This window comes from Mixophyes fleayi, chromosome 3 (genome assembly GCF_038048845.1).
Source record: "Mixophyes fleayi isolate aMixFle1 chromosome 3, aMixFle1.hap1, whole genome shotgun sequence".
NCBI classification, from domain to species: domain Eukaryota; kingdom Metazoa; phylum Chordata; class Amphibia; order Anura; family Limnodynastidae; genus Mixophyes; species Mixophyes fleayi.
Window position 1 is genome coordinate 115,830,918 of NC_134404.1, and position 21,032 is coordinate 115,851,949.

Consider the following 21,032-nt stretch of genomic DNA (forward strand, 5'->3'; position numbering starts at 1 on the left):
TTTTTGTGACCACTTGTCCCTGAGCATTTTTGCCTTCTCAAACAGACAGAACCCATTACTTAATATGTGTAACGATTGCCACTGACGTCAATAGATTAAATGTCAATCACCAATGAAAATAATACCCATTGCATTCTTTTTCAAGTTTCATTTAACATTTTTGCCCAGTGATTATTTATTTTTATACAAGGGGATAACCACCAAAAACTGACACACATTGCTATCTAGTTCTTTCCAAAGAACTGGCAGATGAAGATTAAAGATTTACAATATATTTAGTTCTTAAAATATATCGCCTTTATATCACTTACTCTTTGATTGTTTTAACAAAATAACTTCATTAATTCTTATTTTTGATATCCAGAAATTGAATTCACATTTCAGTAAAAATACTGTAGGAAAAAAAAACAAACACTAAAGAATTGTGGGCGGTGCCAGCTCAGGCTAAGCATGATGACAGCGCCTCCTTTTCCTACCAAGCAGAAATAGACTGTCACTGTACTAGAGAATATTTCCCATCTAACTTACTCGCAGCTGCCACTCTACCAGGTCAGTTCCGGTGACCATCTCTGTTACTGGGTGCTCCACTTGCAGACGTGTGTTCATCTCCATGAAGTAAAATTTGTGCTCTGCATCCATAATAAATTCCACCGTTCCTAAAAGCAACATTTGTTGGTCAATAGTACAGTATAAAATGGGAAGCAATTTATATATCTTGTCCACCTCAAGGCAAAAGTTAGTATAGGAGTAATTCCCAGGTGGGGGCTAAACACACTTTTACTGCTGAAAAAAGGGGGATGCATCACCCTAACTGAAATGACAACCAGCCTCTGATTAGTTGGTCATGGTACTTGTTCAATCTGGAGCTGAAGGTCATTTTAGGCAGTATATCAGATCCCTTCCCTCCTGTACCTTTCAAACAGTGTCCCAGTCCAAGAGCATACCCTAATGCCAGAAAGTGCATCTGGCAAATGACAAGAGTGCATGGGGAGAGACCTTCACTGGTGTAGTAGTCTGAAGAAAGTTGGGGGTGGAGACACACCCTTAAAATATATTTATATAGGTATATTTGGCGCTAGATAAGTATAAGTCCTTGTATTATTTTATCAGGCATAAAAGGTTCAGAGCAGTTCCTTATTCATGTGGTCAGAAATATCCATGTACGTGTTCTTATACATGCCAAATAATGTATAATTTTGGAAATTAAATTAGAAGCTGAGAGAGGACATAAAGCCAAACCCAGTTTAAGTTAAACCTTGACAATTTCAAATGATTAATTAATGCATAAATAATTCAGGGAAAAAGGCAAAATACTTAATGAACTATCTTCCAATTAATCACACAGAGGCAAAGAAAGAAAAAAAAAAAAGTTTCTTCCGGACGCCTCCCGCAACAGTTCTATGAATCCCTAGTACAGTGGTTCCCAAACTTTTACAGTTCGCGGCGCCCTTAGAGTCTCCATAATTTTTCAAAGGCACCCCTCCAAAATAATTACAGAGCAGTCCCATTTTATAAGTAGCTTGGTCAAAAATCGTAATAAGTATTTAAGTCAGGGCAGAAATACTTATTTAGTTGTATGCAAAAATACACATAAATCCAAGGGAAAATAATATTTTTATATATTTTTTTCAAATATATTTTTGACAAAGAATAATTTACAGCTAACTCACTGTGAGTCCTAGAATAAGGCAGGCTAACACACTAGACAGTTTAGCAGGCAGAAGAATTGAGGGTCTGTTTGTGACTAAAGATAAAATATTCATCTTAAATATATATTTATTTAGTTGTGTATAACAAATGAGATGCCTGCGATTTCAGCTTTTACCTTAGCCAGCAAACAGTGTAGGTCACGGCTGTTAGCACCAAGTTGTCTATAAACCATAGTGGTCTAGATTAGTGATAAAACTATAAAGACATACCTGCACCCACATAGTTAACTGCTTTTGCAGCTTTCACAGCAGCTTCTCCGAGCTTCCTCCTTACTTCAGGACTAATTCCAGGCTGTAGATATATTAATACATAATAAAATCATTGTTGATTCAGTAAAAGGGTTTATCCATCTTCATATAATTTGCAAGCTATCTCACCAATTTTAGACCTTCTACTATAAGACCCATGGAGACAAGGATACTATAAATTGCGGCACAGTGGTTAGCACTGGTGCCTCACAGCGCTGGGTTCATGGGTTGGATTCCAAACCAGGGCTCTATCTGTGTGGAGTTTGTATAATCTTGTCGTAATTGTGTGGGTTTCCTCCAGGTTCCTCCCACATTCCAAATTGGTAGTGGTGGGGTCTTGTAAGGAGACATTCTTTAACACACATTATGACATATAAAAGTTCTTAAATTTGTAAGATTTTTCATGATAAAGGACCAATGCAGTCATGAAAAAATGAAACCACTGAAACTCATCTTATTTATGCAACTATTTACTGCTGCTCCCATTATACAGATATACCTGATATAGACATACTGATTATTTATATATTGCGAGTATTGGAGACCTTGTATTATATGATTCGGGAATGTAACTTTCATGTAGGTGTCAGAGCTCACAGCAGGTATAAAGTTATTTGAAAAAGGAAGGGATCCAACTCAAATGTGGCATTTTAATGAACATTTTTTGTATTTTGGCGATGACTAATGCAAATGTATTATATTGTTTTTCTAAAGGTACTATTACCCCGTATTCATTGTACTAGGATGGTTGTGAGAGAACATTTCTTTTTTAATTAAATTGAACTTATTTATAAATACACAGTTGGTTATACATAAGAAAACTTTTATAATATATTTTTATTTTTACTATTTTTTATTTTAATTTTTTTACAAGTTGTATTTTTTTGCTGTGGAATCTTATATACCACCAATTAATACCATGCTAATGCAATGGTGATTAACTGGTGAGAGACAAAATAGCTGTCCTACTGCTGGAGTAGAATACAGCCCAGGGGGTAAATGTATCAAGCTGATAGTTTTCCGGCGGGTTTGAAAAACCAATCAGATTCTAGTTAGCATTAATTTAGTGCATTCTACAAAATGACAGCTAGAATCCGATTGGTTGCTATAGGCAACATCTCCACTTTTCAAACCCACCGGCAAACTCTAAGCTTGATACATTTACCCCCAGATGTTAATGTACTTGAATAGTTATTAATTTTCAAACATTTATGTTGAAGAGGTACAGAAAAAAAAACACAGGAGTTTTCAAAAAGTGAGCAATGCCGATGTAAATAAAGTGGCACACAACAACAAAAAAAAAGCCTAATAGTAACATTTATTTATAAAACGGTTTATTCAAAAGTGCATCGTATGTAAAAAATATTTAAATTGGAATATTCTTATTGTTACTTTAAAATGTATATGCGCGTTTATGATCCTGTATAAACATAAATGTAAATAAAAAGTAAAGTAAAGGCCCAAATTTAAATCTATGTTGCTCACTTTCTGAAGTTGTAGCAGCATTATGCTTTAAATGGTTCATATATCTTTAGCATTCTATATTATGTGTTTGTCTGTAACATTATTCATCTATGACTCATTTATATATGCCTCATAAAGTTTAAATAGAAATTTCATTTCCAACCCTCGATTATAATTTAAAGAAATAAAACAGAAAACTGCAAGTTAAAAGACATTGCAAACAAATTCTTTTTTAAAAAACAAGCTTACCCCAGGCGCTTCCTCAATGATTTTCTGGTGTCTTCTCTGTACACTGCAGTCTCTTTCAAATAAATATACTGCATTTCCGTGCTGGTCACCAAACACCTGCACTTCTACATGTCTAAAACAGACGGACAGCCATTTTAGATTAAGCTCATAAATATTTTAAGATCATGTGATAATGAAAAATAATGTTCTCCATTATTGGGAAAAGCAGCTATGATCACTGTCTAGTAAAGAGAGGACTATGGAATAAACTATACGACTGTAACAAACAAAACATGTAGCAGGTATTATTTGATATATGCTTAAACCCTTAAAGACTGGATTTATTTTCATGGGTAAGCAGGGGATCATTTTTAAATTTCTAATCTAACAAAGTTAGATTAGAAAATTTTAGTTTGTTTTTCTCACAACATATAGGAAACATACTAAAGACTTCATTTTATGGGCATTAGCTAGGCAAATCCTACAAAGTATCAACAATGGATTTTCCATACATTTTCTGATTAGAGGAATCACAAGTAAACACCCTGAAAAGAGGATTCTTATACGTACGATAAATATGTTTCTCCGATTCCATCTGGGGGACACTGCTACCATGGGGTTGTGAGAGGGGAGGTGGAGTTGGCACTTAACAGCTTAACTTTGTTAATGTATCAAAGCTGACAAACCCCTCCCCTCTGCAACCCCTGTAGCTTCTCAGTTTAGTTATAAAGCCAAAAGGAAGGAGACACAACCAACCAGAGACCACACAGCAGAAGAACAGAAGGGAGGGAGCGCAGTGCCCCCAGATGGAATCAGAGAAAACGGATTTATCGTGAGTATAAAAAGTCTCTTTTCTCTTTCACCCGTATCTGGGGGACACTGCTATCATAGGGACGTTCTAAAGCAACCCCCTTAAACGAGGGTCAGCTATGAAAGCCCGGCACGTAGAGCACTACTGCCAAAAGCAGGGTCTGCTGATGCAAATACATTGAATTGATACAATTTTGAAAAAGTATGGACAGAGGACCATGTGGCTGCACTGCACAACTGGTCAGCTGAGGCCCCATTTTGTGCAGCCCAGGACGCACCCAATGAACGGATAAAATGGGCTACAATACGATCTGGCACAGGTCTGATAGCACTGACATAAGCCTGCTTAATAGTAGAAGTAAGTCACCTAGCAATCGATTGCTTAAAGGCCGGCCATCTTCGTTTAGAAGTGTCAAACAAAACAAATATCAAAGCCGTCCGGTGAATATTTGATGTCCTCCTGACATAAATTCTTAGAGACCTGACCACATCCAGAGACTCCATGGAACATGTTCCTAGGGCACCCTTAAATACCGGAACGACTATTTCTTGGTTCACATGAAAGCTGGACACCAACTTTGGTAGTAAAGCGGGAACTGTTCTGAGAATCGCCCTATCATCGTGAAAGATAATATATGGTTCACGAGATGAGAGAGCACCCAATTCTGAAACTCTACAAGTCGATGCAATAGCTGGTAGAAATACAACCTTCATAGTCAAGAACCTTAATTCTGTGGTGCCTAATGGTTTGATAGGAGGCCCTTGAAGCATATTTAGCACCTGATTAAGATCCCAGGGGGCTGTTGGAGGAACATATGGAGGCTGGATATGCAGGACTCCTTGCAAGAAGCTCCAGACATCCGGCATGTCTGCCAGGCGCAGGTGAAAATATAATAAAAGGGCCGATATCTGTACTTTCAAAGAACCTAGACGAAGGTCCGCATCCAAGCCATCCTGGAGAAAAGCCAGAACCTGGAAGACGAAAGGCAGCCGTGTGGTATGGTCAGTTTTCACACCATCTGATATAGGTTTTACAGATGCGGTGGTAAATACGTGCCGAAATTGGTTTTCTAGCCCGAAGGAGGGTGTTCACTACTCATGGAGAGAAACCTCCGGACCTCCACAGACTGGCCTCAACAGCCATGACATTAAATTGAGCCGATGCAATTCCTGATGTGTGACTGGTCCTTGCTGAAGAAGGTCTTCTCGAAGAGGTAATTTCAGACCCGGACCTACCGCTAGCCCCAAAATTTCTGCGTACCAAACTCGTCTTGGCCAAGCGGGAGCCACTGGAATGACTGGGCGTCCCCCTTGCTTCACTCGTGGAAGGGCTCTGGGAATCATCAGGATGGGAGGAAACCGGTATCCCAACCTGAAGTCCCATGGCATCGTCATTAAGTCGATGGCCACGGAAAAGGGGTCTCTTGCTCAAGAGCAAAAAACGGAGGTAGCTTACTGTTATGACGCGATGCCATTAAGTCCAGGTCTAGAATCCCACATCATAGGACCAGAGACTGGAAGACCTCCGGATGGCGTGACCATTCGCCTAACAATATCGCATGCCTGCTGAGAAAGTCTGCTTCCCAGTTTTGGATTTCTGGGATAAAAATTGCTGATATAGCAGAGACGTAGTTCTCTGCCCAGAACAATATCTGAGCAGCCAACCTCATTGCTCCCGCGCTCCTGGTGCCCCCATCTGTTGACATAAGACACTGCTGTCGCATTGTCGGATTGCAGACGGACTGGGTGTTCGTGAAGTATTGCCTGGGCGCTCTCCAAGGCCATTAGCATGGCTCTTTTGCTACAGAATGTTGATGGGGAGAAAAGCATCCCGAACGGTTCAGAGTCCCTGGAGCTGTACCTGAAGTAGCACAGCCCCCCATTCTGTCAGACTGGCGCCTGTGGTTACTAAGATCCAGGACCATGGGGCAAAGGACCTCCTCACTGTCAGATTGTACGGAACTATCCACCATCTGAGGGAAGCCTTTGCCTCTGGTGACAATTGTATCAGCTGTCTCTGCAATCCCAGGTGGGACCCAGACCACTTCTTCCTCAAGAGGACCCATAGGAAAATAACGTGAGTGCAGCCGAGCATAAGGAATGGTCTCGAAAGTCGATACAATCTTTCCTAATAGACGCATGCACAAGTGGACCGACGGTCTGCGGTAGGTCATAACCCAAGCCGTCAGATTCCTCAGGAATTGAGATTTGTCCTCCGGAAGGAAAACCTTTTGTTTGTTGGTGTCCATGATTAGTCCAAGAAAGGTCATTTTCTGGCAAAGAATCAATTGAGACTTTTCTCGATTTATGAGCCATCAGTACCTCTCCAGGGTCCTGATAGTGAAGACCAGGTGCCGATTCAGCAGGAGAGCTGAGGAGGCTCTGCTTTTATGAGCAGATCGTCCAGATAGGGCACTATTTGCACGCCTCTGGAATGAAGAGAGGCAGCCATTACTGCCATTAATTTTGTAAACACTCTTGGTGCTGTTGAAAGGCCAAATGGAAGAGCTCTGAATTGGTAGTGAGACGGTCCCACTGCATATCCGAGAAGGGCCAGATGAGCCCTCCAGATAGGTATGTGAAGGCAGGCATCTTTGATGTCTATAGACGTTATGAATTGATCTGGTTCCAGTCCATTGATGACGGACCTGAGGGATTCCATTCGAAACCTGACCACCTGTAGGTGCTGGTTTAATTGCATTAGATTTAGCACAGGCCAGAACGAGACGTCCGGCTTTGGGACCAAAAAGAGTAGAACCCGTCTCTTTTGGTGTTCCGGAACCTGGCGGATGACTCCGGTGGAAAGAAGAGAGGCAACGCATATAAGCATCGCATCTTTCTTTCGAGGGTCGCGGAGTAAGCTGGTTTCGAAGATCCGATGGACCTGATAGATTCATCATGTATCTTCTCGTCATGATCCCCCAAATCCAATGGTCTTCTGAGGACGCTGCCCACTGATCTCTGAACAGTAGCAGACGTCCACTCACTCCCGCAGCCGCAAAGGGAAGGAGACCATCAAACTGACTGCTTTTCTGGAAGCTTGGGAGATGGACGTTTCATGGAGGAGGAAGACCTACCTCTATACGATTGTCCTCTAGAGGAAGACGTTCTTGGTCTATGTGTCTGGGCCCGGCCAGCAGAGCCCCCACGAAAAGACTGCCGAAATTAATCAAACCTCGGTGTCCTAGGTTTTGGAACATTTACAGGGAGGAAGCTGCTTTTGCCTCCTGTGGCCTGCCAAATGATGCTGTCCAGTTGAGGTCCGAACAACACTCCCCCTGAATAAGGAGGTGATTCTAACAAGTTTTTTGATTCCGTATCTGCATCTCAGGACCTGAGCCATAAGGTTCACCTGGCCGCTACTGCGGTTGCAGAAATAGGTGAAGAAATGGAGGCTGCATTCTGGGCGTACTCGTATAAGTATCTGCAAGCCTCCTTGAGATGCAGGGCAAGGGGAAGCAATTCCATAGCCCTGGCAACCCATGCCGATGAAAGCATAGGTCTGAATGACGTACCTGCCGAAATGTAGATATACTTTAAAAAACCCTCTATTTTGCAGTCAATATCCTGCAGAGTGGCTGTCCCTGGAGTAGGGAGTATGGCGTGTCGTGCTAAGCGCCACCAGTGAATCAACCCTTGGAACCTGTTCTGAATGGTTGATATCCTCCTGTAATGGATATAAAGCCAGATACTTTCGCGGAACATTAAACTCCCTATCTGGTTGTTTCCAGGATGGAAGAAAAGCGTATTGCACGTTTCCTAGCTTTTTTGAAGAGACTTTGATCTGATGTTTCTTCTAGTTTCTTCTAGATCCAGAATACCTAATGTCTGACAAACTGCTACCACCAGGTCGTCAATAGCCCGATATCTGAAAGACTCTTCTGGGTCCATGTCCTGTGTAGAATCAGAGACTTCTATCAGTTCACCCTCCTCTTTGGACGATCCCTCTGAATCAAAGGTGGTCAGAAGGGGCTTAGTGGATCAGTGCTGCTTATTTTTGGGTAAAGGTCTTGGCGCATCCAAGAACCGGTTTAACCTATCAAGTCATCTATCTAGGGAAGTCGACCAAGCCGGTTCTCCTGTAGGAGGGTCTTGTGAGCTGAAAATAGACAGAGCCCCAGCCTGTCCCAAGTCTGTGGACTCGGCGGCTCCCGTAGTCCTGCCTGTTACGAAGGGGTCAATTGCTACTGAGGTACAGGGGATAACTGCCGCAATCGTTGGAATCTCTGTTGGTTTAGATAGCAGCTTAACCAATGTTTCAACCCCCTGTGTCAGGCCATTTGCCCATGATGGCGTTTCCGTTAGTGGCGATGCGCTAACCTGAGCCTGCATGGCTAGGGTACCCCGGCTGCAGTCAGCACAACGCTCCCCCAGGTCCTGTAGGCCCGTTGGTAACTTATCTTTACACTTGGAACAGGTGTAATATTTTGCCCGAGGTGCTTTTCCCTTATCAGACATTTTTTTAAGGGAACAGTATAACAGTAAAAGAATGAATACAGGCAATCACTCACAGGCAAACAGAAAGATAATAATTAATCTATGACCGAGTCAAAAATTAGTATCCCCTGCTAAGGATATGTGTTATGCAATTAGTATTCTATATTTTATTAAAAATGCTTTTGCAACAACAACTTAATTTCAATACATTCCTATCTATGATATAGAGATATAAGAAAACAATGGTACTTAGCCTTTCAATCAGGCTAAGATGTCTTATGGAGCAGGAGAGGTCTGCCAGCAATTCCGTGTCCCAGAGAAAGTCTGCTGCTCTTTGTCCCAGCCAGTTTTGGTGCCCTTGGAATATCTCACATGCTTCAGACTGCAGGTGGGGGGGGGTACTCTGTCCTTAGTACCCTCCGACTGCACAGTTTTCCTGCCCCTCTCGACTTTTCTGCTGTTCACAAGGCGATCTGCTGCATCTATATTATGCAGCAATCACTAATAGCAGATTCCTGGTGGAGTTTTTCTAGAGGAACACGTGACCCCCCCCACACCTGGTTCTCCGGAAAAACGGCCACCAGGAATCTGCTATTAGTGATTGCTGCATAATATAGATGCAGCAGATCGCCTTGTGAACAGCAGAAAAGTCAAGAGGAGAAGGAAAACTGTGAAGTCGGAGGTTACTAAGGACAGAGTCCCCACCCCCCCTGCAGTCTGAAGCAGAGGAGATATTCCTAGGGCGCCAAAACTGCCTGCCCTCCTCAGCAAAGGACAGGGGGGGGGTTGGGGTGGAAGGGGGTCATTTGCTGAGGAGGAGACTTGGTATATTTTCCGTTTCTGGCAGCGCCGGAATATCAGTATTGAATCAGCATGGCAGCAGCTATAAGTCGCTTCTCAGCGCTGAGTAGTTTTTAAAAGAAGAAAAAAAAAAACCAAAAAACTTTCTGATGCTAGTATGAGCCGTCCGGCTCTCACTGTCCGATAAGTGTGTTCTGTATAGTTAACAGAGCACACTACTGCAAAAATTAAAGTTAAAAATTAGTAGAAAAAAAGGAATATTTCTTCTTGTCATTAAAGTAAGCCCAACTCCCTTGGGCACTTAACGAAGTCTGAGGAGCTACAGGGCTTGCAGAGGGGAGGGGTTTGTCAGCTTTGATACATTAACAAAGTTAACCTGTTAAGTGCCTACTCCATCTCCACTCTCACAACCCCATGGTAGCAGTGTCCCCCAGATAGGATTAAAGAGTAATATATTTGCCTAACTCTCCAAAGTACTGGACTGCTCGCTATGGTTTAGTTCAAATATTGGACCTAAATGCAATGTTAGCAATTTCACCCTAAAAGACAGAAACAAATTGACTGTTCTACATTGCACAAACAACATTTGAATGCGGTTTGCATACAGCCACAACTTTAACCGGTTCCTGACCCCATCACCTGTTAAGGGCAGCCGGGGTCCATTATGGGGGGGGGGATCATGAACAAGCAGAATTCCACCATTTCTAGAATGATCTTTATAAATATCATCATGCATTAAAGTGACAGGTCCACTCCATAAGCCAAAAAGGTTAAAATGTTAAATTATAATATGTATGAGCAGTCTATTACGAAGACAATAGCCAGACTCAAGGTATCTTACCTTGGATTGTCCACAAACTTTTCAATCAACATGACATCATCATTAAATGATTTTCTTGCTTCTCTTCGAGCAGACTCCAATTGCTCCACAAACTCCTCTTCAGACCTTGCAATTCTCATGCCCTATTTTATAACAGATATTTAGTTAAATCATTAAACTGTATTTTGATGTAACGTGTAATACAACTGGTATTTCTTTTTTGGCTAAAAGATATGTCAAAGAAAGTTCATCATTTATAAAAGCTATTGCTCCCATCACAGTAGTGGTTAATTCTTACCACAAAATACCCCATAGGCTCTAAAGTCCATGTTCTGAAGTGTACATAATCTGCACAATGGATACAACAATTATCCCATTACACAAGTTCATACATTACACTAATTTTCACTATTGTTGATGTCCTTGCTGATCTTAATAGAAGTCAAATTAAAAAGTTGCTGGTCTATATGTAGTTTATTAGGCCAACTATATGGGGGTGATGTTAGCATGAGAAAGATTATTCATTAGACATTGCTGCACATTAGGTTTTTTAGTAATCCTTTGGCAGAGGCATGAACCACTGACTGGTCCCAACCACTCACATAGCATCTACTAGACTGAATGGGTGTTCATGAGTGAATGCAGAACACAAGGAGTAAAATGAAAAAGATCATAGCCTCAAAAATCAATCTTATTATTAAAAAAGTTATTGTTTATTTTGTTCTATGTATTTTATGGACCATATAATTAATATATAGCATATATATCTATATTGAGATGAAATATGATATGATTATTACTAGGCAAGGATCAAGTTAGTTGTGCAAAATCAAACATACCTTCCCGCCTCCCCCACGAACAGCTTTAATCATCACAGGATACCCTATACTCCCAGCTTCTTCTTTTAGGTGCTGGTCAGATTGCTCTTCCCCATGATATCCCTCTATGATGGGAACACCAGCAGCAGACATGATTGACTTTGATGTGCTTGGAAGAAAAGTATATATGTAATTGGTATAATGACGTGAAAGACTAAAACATGTACACTGCACATAGTATAGTATAATTTGTTTCATTTCATTAAGGTAAGATTTCACAGAAGTATTTACTGGACCACACACACACACACGGTATATTTTACCTTTTAATCCCCATATCTCTGATTGCGGAGGAGGGAGGTCCAATAAAAATGATGTTCTCTTTCTTACACAGCTCTGCAAATTCTGTATTTTCTGACAGAAAACCGTAACCTGGATGAACAGCCTGCCACAAAACATAAGTGAAAATGTGTACAACAAAAAATCATACATATGATACCTATAAATCATTTTCTTTTCGTATTGTATATGTTAGTTTGAAATCCCATACAATTAATTACTTCCCACTGTAATATGCTACTTGTCTTTGGTTGTGCTGTGTACTCTTGGGCACAAAATATTGTTAGTTCTAACAGACATAAAGATTAAAGTGCAACATAGCTGCCTCATCATCATTAAACAATTACATCATTACAAAACACATTATGGTATTTAGGCATGTACATGTTTCATTGCCCCCCCTTCTTTTGGATGAGAGTCCATACGGACTCTTTATTTCTCACAAAAAGTGCAACTTCTCCTCCTGTGTGATAATAGTGAGACCAATAACCAGAAAAAAAAAAAGAAAAGGGACAGGGAGAACTCCAGTCATTTTCATTGCTGCCAAAAGACCAATGTCTGGTGAACAATGTTGTATTTGTAAGAAAATATTGATCTTATAAACAACTTACTGTGACACATTCAGATAATATGGTACATTTTAAAATATGCTTATACAATTAAAATATTTGTTACAATTATAAGAATGACACTTTAGACATTATAGGGCATATTCAATTAAGCCGGCACATCGCAGCTACGCATTTAAGGTGTCAATACGGTTCCGTAACATCGCGGATTTCCCTTTACAACCCTATGACATGCGAACGAAAATCCGTGGTGTTGTGGTAACGTGTTGACACTAGTCGTGATGTGCCAGCTTAATTGAATATGCCCCTCAGCATTACAATAAATATAATACAAATGACCGATACATAATTAGATGGAATGTTTAATATTTATAATATTAGTAGTAACAAAAGATTTTTCAAGACTTATTTTCATCACAATTTCACTTATAAATTAAATGTGGCTCACAAAAGTTTGGTCCTCTGTATTAGAGAGTTAGAATGTATTACCTGGGCGCCTGATGTTTTTGCTACATGTAATATTTTGTCCATTGCAAGATAACTCTGTTGAGAAGCAGCTGGACCAATAAGATAAGCTTCATCCGCCTGCGAGTAATTTAAGACATTATTGCAAAATACAAAATAAAAGTTTATGAAACTATAACATTGCTTACAGTTAAGATCCATGCATATATGAAAAGATATTGCTAACCATGAACTATACATTAAAGGACAGCTGTCTACTTTTTGATAACCACCCCTTAAGAAAACAATTTTCAGTTCAATGTATAGGTGATCACAAATGCTAATTAGCCATATTATATATAATTGAATATTCCACCAAAAGAAAGGCATATTTGTCCTAAAAAAAAATATTTACTTAATGTAAGTATAAAGAAAACAATAACACATACTTGCTGGGATATTCCAGAAGACTCATGAATTCTGGGTAGGTCTCCCAGAATCCCGGGAGAGCAGGCCATTCTCCTGCATCCTGCCCACTACCTAGTGACGTGCTCAAGAATCATCATTTTGGCTCCACTCCTGCGGCAAAATGACAATTTTGCGTCATTGCGTTGCAGGGGCGGGGCCAAAATGATGTTATTTGCCAAGCTCCATCCCCATCTGTCCTCACACCTCACCTGACTTAAAAAGTTAGTAAGGATGCAATAACCATGTGAAGTGTAAATAAGTACTGTACCAGTGAGACGTGCATGGAATTCCTGTCTGCTTCACTATAAACAGCCACTGACTGTACGCCCATCTTCTTAGCTGTGCGCATCACTCTGCAAGCGATCTCTCCTCGGTTTGCAATTAGGACTTTCTCAATCTTACTCCTTCCTATGAAAGAAACGAAAAAAAATAACAGTTTTCAAAACAGTAACGGATACCCTGATTATATTATACAAACTGTAAAGCATTGACACATGGTGAAGAATTAGGAGGTATATTTAATATCAATTGATATTCGGAGAGTGTTTAAACACTGAACAAAGTTGTCCATGGGCAGCATTAAAAACTAAGCAACTAATAAATGGTTTTTAGGTGATGCTTTTACTTTTGATCAAACTATGGCCGTTTCTAGATTTCTGCAGGCTACAAAGAAACCCAATATGATGTTTGCTGCATCCCCGATATGGCAGAGTATGTTGCAATAGCAACAAACATTAGGCTGAATTATATATGCAATAATTTTATCATCATTATTTTCAAAATCATAACCACCTGGAAAAATTTGTTGTGAAACCATATTAAGTTTGTACATTAAGGCATTTCTTGTCCACGTTTACTAACTGGCACTAAGAGATCATGACCCACTTTGATAATCTCAAATAAAAAGTTTATTCAGGTTTAAAATTATTACACTATACTTTCCAAAGATTTTAAATGGTGCAAAGGTGAGTATTTTTAAGGTTTGCAGTATTCTGAAGGCATCATGTGGCCCTCTATCAAACCACCAGGTTATAACATAACATATCTAACAGAATATATATCCTAATGTATTGATCTAATAGAGCTTGAGCATTACATACCTGCTTCTGAAGCATATCTTAGTGATATGGGACCAAACGTCCATTGTCTGCAGAGGGTGAAAACAACAACATGAAATAGTTAATAACTCAGCATTTACTATGCTTTTACATGAGTTAGTAAGATTTTCTCACATGTAAATCTTGAATGCTGCAAACAATTAGGTAAAACCTTACACATATTCCTGTGGTAGCCATATTTCCGATGGAAGAAATACCGATACTTGGGCAGCACGGTGGCGCAGTGGTTAGCACTTCTGCCTTACAGCACTGGGGTTCAATTCCAGACCATGGCCTTATCTGTGAGGAGTTTATATGTTCTCCCCATGTTTGCGTGGGTTTCCTCCGGGTGCTCCGGTTTCCTCCCAAACGCCAAAAACATACTGGTAGGTTAATTGGCTGCTAACAAATTGACCCTAGTCTGTCTGTCTCTGCCTGCCTGTGTCTGAGTTAGGGAATTTAGACTGTAAGCCCCAATGGGGCAGGGACTGATGCAAGCGAGTTCTCTGTACAGCGCTGCGGAATTAGTGGCGCTATATAAATAAATGGCGATGATGATGATGATACTTATCCAGCCGGCAAATCAATTTATAACCTGGGGCTTTCGGTACTGAATGCGTGGGAAAGTCCAGGTTGTAAACAGACCTGCCAGCAGTTCGATTTCATTATGCGGCAGGACTTCCTCCAGTAAGGTAGTAGTTTAGTGTTGTTCCAGTGATTTATTTTTTTTTGCTTGCCAAAAATGTTCCGGAAGATTATTTTGAGGATCAAGCAGCAAGACAAGATTTTTTTTTGAACACACTTTTTATTTTTGGGGATTTTCCCCAACAACGCCATTGTATTAAAAGATTGGATCGTACAGATGAAAAACAGAGTTGGTAAGTATGAATGATTTTTTTAAAAAAAACATGTATAAAATATATTGGTTTAAATAAAGAGTATCTTATTTGCATTGGTGCACTACAGGGCCCAGTGACCCTACATGTCAAGGCATGCTGGCATTTGTGGTTCCCCAAGTGCCAGCATGTCCTTGCAACCATGGGTAGGCTGGTGCTTGTACTACTACAAGCACCAGCATATCCAGACTGTTGATGGCAGCCCGGGCATGCTGGGTCCTATAGTTCGCCGATATGAAATAGCATTTAATTCATCTAACATTAACCATTTATTACACCACATCCACCACCCAGCGGTGTGAGAAGAGCCCTAGTGCTGTCAGCACGGGGCTGTGTACCCCTAGGGCCCACATCTTTTTTGGAGGACCCCAACTCTCTACGAAATTGAGTTCCATGCTGACCTGCGGCTGTGTGTCATTATGACAGGGTTCCCCTGCTATAGTGCCACCGATACCGCCTGGCAAAGCCTAGGGCTGGTTGGAGGAGACTCAGGGGCACCCCACGCTGTAAACCTGCCCCGATCTTCCTCTGACCAGCACTAAGCTGGAAGCACTAGGCTTACTATGACTGGGGAGGAGGGGGCACAATATACATATATATATTTATATTTATTTTAACACTGTTTACTGACGGCGGCTCGAGCTGCTGTATAGCCGCTGGACATAGAAACATAGAATTTGATGGCAGATAAGAAATGCTTGGCCCATATAGTCTGCCCATTGTCTTATTAACCTGCGGTTACCTTAAACTTTATTTGATCCCTTATTCTTTATAAGGATATTCTTATGTCTATCCCAAGCGTGTTTAAACTGCTCTACTGCATAAGCCTCTAACATATCTGATGGGAGGCTATTCCACTTATCCACTACCCTTCTGTGAAGTAGTTTTTTCTCAAATTTCCTCTGTTTCAGTTCATGTCCCACTGGCATTGCTGATTTAATGTCAGCATTTTCACTGTCGGCAATCACAATGTCTGCGTTTTATTAGTATTGGCTAAACTGAAATATCGACATTTAGCCTGTCGCAATTTTCATGTTAGCAGGATAAGTGTAGATATTTCTTCCATCAGAAATATGTACCCAACCCATATATTCATCTAGAACAACAATAATGCACCAATGAAATAAAAAACAAATAAATAAAATGACATCATAGAGTCTATGAAAGTTCTTGAGAACCTGTGGTCCCAGAAACACCCTGCTATTAGGTGGTTCTTGGATAATCTTTCTTCCATACTATCCACTGTATTAGAACAGTTTGGATGCCAAACTTCATGAATATTGTGAAATCTGAGCGCAGATGTTGGTGCTCTTAGGATAAAATAATCAGAATAACTGACAAAAAACATATTGGGGTAAATGTATGAAATCGAAGCTTCATACATTTACCCCATAATATCAATTTGATGATGTACAGCAGTGGATCCCAAAACTGTGCATCTAGGCTCCCTGGGGTGACTCGGCCAGGGCCAGTGATAAGCAAAGCCCTGACTACTTGGTAATTATTTTGGCTTAGGGGTGCCTTGAAAAAATTATAATAACCCTAAGGGTGCCTTGAACTGAAAAAGTTTGGGATCCACTGATGTACAGTTATATTGGAAAATAATGATCTGCAGTATCAAAGATCTGTACATAGGTTCATTACTGATGGACAGTCTTAAATGCTATATCACCAAAACATCTAAAGCATATCGTTCATCAGTATGCCTAGTTTTGTACCATTGTGCATTTTATTTGCAAATAGTATCACACTGAAAATAGCAATTACCGCCATTTCTGAGACACTGGCCTATTGCACAATGATTAAGGCCTGTGCTGCCAAACATAGTAGGGAACGTTTTCAACTTTGCCTCTTTTCTACAATTTATAACTCATTTGAGTGAGAACGACTGTATTGTGGAAAAAAATAAGAATAAATTTAACAGCTGTATTTCAGAAAAATACTAGTTTTAATATTATCAATATCAAACTTTTATAAGCAACACTCCCCCTCAAAAAAACGGTAATTTACCTTTCTGAGAAATTGCAAAGAATTTCTGATTATGCAAACTATTTGTACACCTAGCACATACATAGAAAATCAATTTTCATCTTTGCAGGACTATAGATTAAACTGGGAGTATTCATAATAGAAACAGTACAAATGTAACTTCAAAGCCTTACTTACAAACATTTTAGGACCCCCTCTTTGTTATTTTCAACATATTTATTTGCTTATAAAATACTGCTCACCTAAGCCTTATGCATGTGTTAAATTTATAATGAGAGATTGGGGACATTGGTCTTTATTGCATTTGTTCCTTTTGTATGTTTTAATGTTTTTATTGGATTGGTCAAAATGTGCTTTCCCTTAAAATACCAGAAGGTGCAAATGGCATCCTAATGACATTATAGGATGACACTAGATTACTGGGACTTTGTGAGTACCTGTAAAATTAAATCCCTTTTGCAGAGATAAAAATTATCTCCTGTCACAAAGCAATGAGTAGACCCCTCAATATATCCTCTCCACCTTTCAGGTAAATTAAATAATTTAGTATTGCAAAACTTGTTGCATAATCCAACAGAGGAATGAAATCTCACATCACCACACCTACTGTACAAAACGCTCAGATTCTGAAACACCTGCTTAATTTAGTATTACAGTAACCTAGGCTTAGTTAATCAATTGATGTTACTCTTTTCACCAACTGTAATAGTAAATTAAGAGGGACGTTTGGAAACATTTTGTACCAAGTGGAAGGGATCATGACTGCAGATAACATGCCCTGAAACAGGTTGGAGTGCTATAGGTGTAATGTATTGTGATCATCACTGGCATGTATTTGTCTCCAAATATTTCATGCATATTATGTAATGTGCAACATAGAAGGATAAATAGAGATTTTTTTAATTGTAAGAAATAAATGTAAGAAACTAGTAAACATTTCAAAATAATACAAGGTTGAGGTTAATGACGTATGGTAATAGTCTCCTTGGACATGGTAAATGTATGTAGACATACAAACATATGAAACACCACTCAGCCACAATATGAATTCTCTGTCCTCGACGATGATGGTCAAGACTGCTTACAAGTAAGATCTACCCACCGATGTTGTAGTAGGGCTGAAAATCCTGGACAACGTCTTTTCCTCACAAACACCAAGGTGGCCGCCATGTTAGTGTCTCACTGACAACCGAGTGACACTCCTGACCCCGCCCCTTCCGCGGTAATCGCTGGGAGCCCTTCACTGACATCACCAGGTCATGTGACTGCTGTAGTCACATGGTACACAGGGGGTGAGGCTGCTGTCAGTGCTCCTGTGTAGTTACTGAAAGTAACGGGGAATCAGGTAAATTGCAATATTTCTACTGAATTCAGATGGGAAAATAGTTTTCCCTGTCAGGCTTATTCACGTGTGAGCTGCTTTTTAGGCATCAGTTAATCCCAGAAAGGAGTCTAAAAACAGGATACATTGAAGTGTATTAGCTAGTTTACATGTCAGCAATTTGAATTGTCTAACAGTGTGAATGAGTACTCACAAAGTTGCATTGTATGTTCTATGTGATTTTAGTGCTGGCACTAAGGGGTCTATTTTACAAAGCACCGCAACATATGAATGAAACTTTTCAATCCTCATCGCATAGATGCGGATTAAAAGATTTCTCATATTTATTAAAAAACACAGGAAGAGCCGTTCCGAAAAACGTCTGTTCCTGTGAAGTGTATCACTTACCTAACACTGTCATTTCTCTTGCGGTCCTTCAGTGAAGTTCTTCGGCTTCTTTGTAATCCTTGTGCGGATGCGCTGATCGCAAAACTCACACACACGCACAGAGCAGGTTAGTGTAAAAAGACAAATTAACATGTGACAGGGAGGGATCACATGATCCCTCCACACATGCGCTGTCCAGCTCTGCTCCAAAGAGCAGTCTTCAGTGAAACTTTTTAGTTATGTTAATGTAAGCCAGTTTGTGCTGGTGTAAGCTCGAATGAGCAGGGCCCCTCTCCCCTCCTGTCTCCATACCTATTCTTCTGCTCCGTATTTACTCCATTTGTCTGCCCGGAGTTTCTGAAGCATTGGTACTTTGTGTTTACTGTTCTGTATTCTTTCACCCTGCGTTGTCTACTGTTTGAACTATGTACGGCGCTGTGGAAACTTTGTGGTACCTAACAAATAAATGATAATAATAGTAATACTTTCAAAGCAATACAATAAAGGTTAGGGGGGAAGAAATGAGGCACATTTAACAAGTAATTCTCTATGGAATCATGACTTTTATATTTCTTTACAGGTAAAGACCAAAAGCAAAAAAAATATGTAGTGTGGAAAAATAACTACTATGAGGTAAATTCACATTCTAAAAATGTATGAATGGAGGGTTCAAATGTAAAGGGTGTAAAGTTAATACATGTATTGCAGTTAATGATAAGTAATATTAGATATCCACAAAATGTCTCCCATGCTTTCAAACGCCAGAAGAAATCAATATGCCCATTGAATACAGTTTAACCTAATTGTTTCATATACATGTATATATGAAACTATATATATATATATATATATATATATATATATAGTTTCATATATATATACATGTATATGAAACAATTAAGTTAAACTGTATTCAATGTTCAATGGGCATATTATATTCTTCTGGAGTTTGAATGCATATATATATATATATATATATATATATATATATATATGTATGTATATGTATTTGTAAACACATTTCAAAATGAACATACTCATGCAGGACCTGACCACTAGGGGCAAAATGGTCCTTTCGGAGAAGGGGAACTAGCCTACTCATACTGAGCTGGCTAGTTCCCCTTCGCCAAAAGGACCAGGTCTTTATGGCGTAGAGGAACTAGTCACAACAGGGAATAGCTTGTCTTGTTTCCGTGGTAAGAGTCGCAGACAAAAATACGAAACAATGCTATTTAATAATCTCTTAGATTTATGGCGATTTTTGACATTGAAATGATTTTGCCTGCAAAGAGTACTCGTAGAAGTGGAATAGATGAGCAGGCAATGATCTAACGATTGCGTTTTTTATTAACCAATCACAAACAAGATGATGGAAACCCGCAATGTCAATAGCGCTGATGTAAACAAATACAGGATATGAGTTTTATTCTGTAAGTTAAAGTGAACGGTGTAATGTTTTAGTATGGGGTCTAACCTGAATCACATAATTTAGGCACATAAACGTCTCTGACGTGGGGACTACGATTTTTGATTGTTGTTATCTTGACTGCATATCCTTAATATTTTCTTTTTATATCTGCCAGAGTCTACCTCACCTACTTTAACTATGGCTTAATTTATTAGCTGGTAACAGAATTAAAATAATATTGATTATTTTAATTAGTCGAGATTACTGCCACTTTAAAATAAGTGGGAACTTTCCTAAGATGCTAATTTTTGCTGTATAACATATATTAAACATAAATAATATTAAAAGTTCAGTGTTTGCTTTAAATTGTGGTTTCAAAACCAACTTCCAGTTAATGAATTTAATGCAAGACAGAAACGAAGTGCAACTATTATTGGCTGATAGTGGCTAGTTTGCTGTCTGTCACTCAACTTTCTTTGCTGCAAGAGTAACAATCAGTCACTGGCCACCAGAGAGTGAGCTCTGTATTTTATATTGGGTACATGTCTTCTGCTAATTGGCTAAGATCATGTGCAGTTGTGGCAGAGCTGTATTTGGCCCTCTGACCAGGGGACTGGAAGGTGGCATTGAAAACCTGGGACTAATGTGCCCCTGGAGTGGCGACCCGAGGGTGCCATAAATAACTGGTTTTGCACCTTAAAACGTGATTTTATTGGCACCCTGCACATTACACCACTTTCTTTTACGCACTCGCCTTTTTGCCCTGGCCTTATGGCTG

The 21,032-nt window shown here is 39.7% G+C and overlaps 1 protein-coding gene across 1 annotated transcript in view; it reads right to left on the reverse strand.

Moving 5' to 3' along the window:
• The window catches only part of MCCC1 (methylcrotonyl-CoA carboxylase subunit 1), a 29,561-nt gene extending 11,203 nt beyond the window's left edge, over nt 1–18,358 (reverse strand). Inside the window, exons 1-10 of the mRNA XM_075202195.1 lie at nt 18,241–18,358; nt 14,257–14,303; nt 13,425–13,564; nt 12,734–12,829; nt 11,660–11,781; nt 11,358–11,505; nt 10,540–10,661; nt 3,672–3,783; nt 1,920–2,001; nt 529–656 (exon numbers count right to left, since the gene is read on the reverse strand). Of these exons, the coding sequence (XP_075058296.1) occupies nt 529–656; nt 1,920–2,001; nt 3,672–3,783; nt 10,540–10,661; nt 11,358–11,505; nt 11,660–11,781; nt 12,734–12,829; nt 13,425–13,564; nt 14,257–14,303; nt 18,241–18,308 (1,065 nt within the window). The 5' untranslated portion in view covers nt 18,309–18,358. The remainder of the gene's footprint in view (nt 1–528; nt 657–1,919; nt 2,002–3,671; nt 3,784–10,539; nt 10,662–11,357; nt 11,506–11,659; nt 11,782–12,733; nt 12,830–13,424; nt 13,565–14,256; nt 14,304–18,240) is intronic.
• Between the last annotated feature and the right edge of the window lie 2,674 nt (nt 18,359–21,032).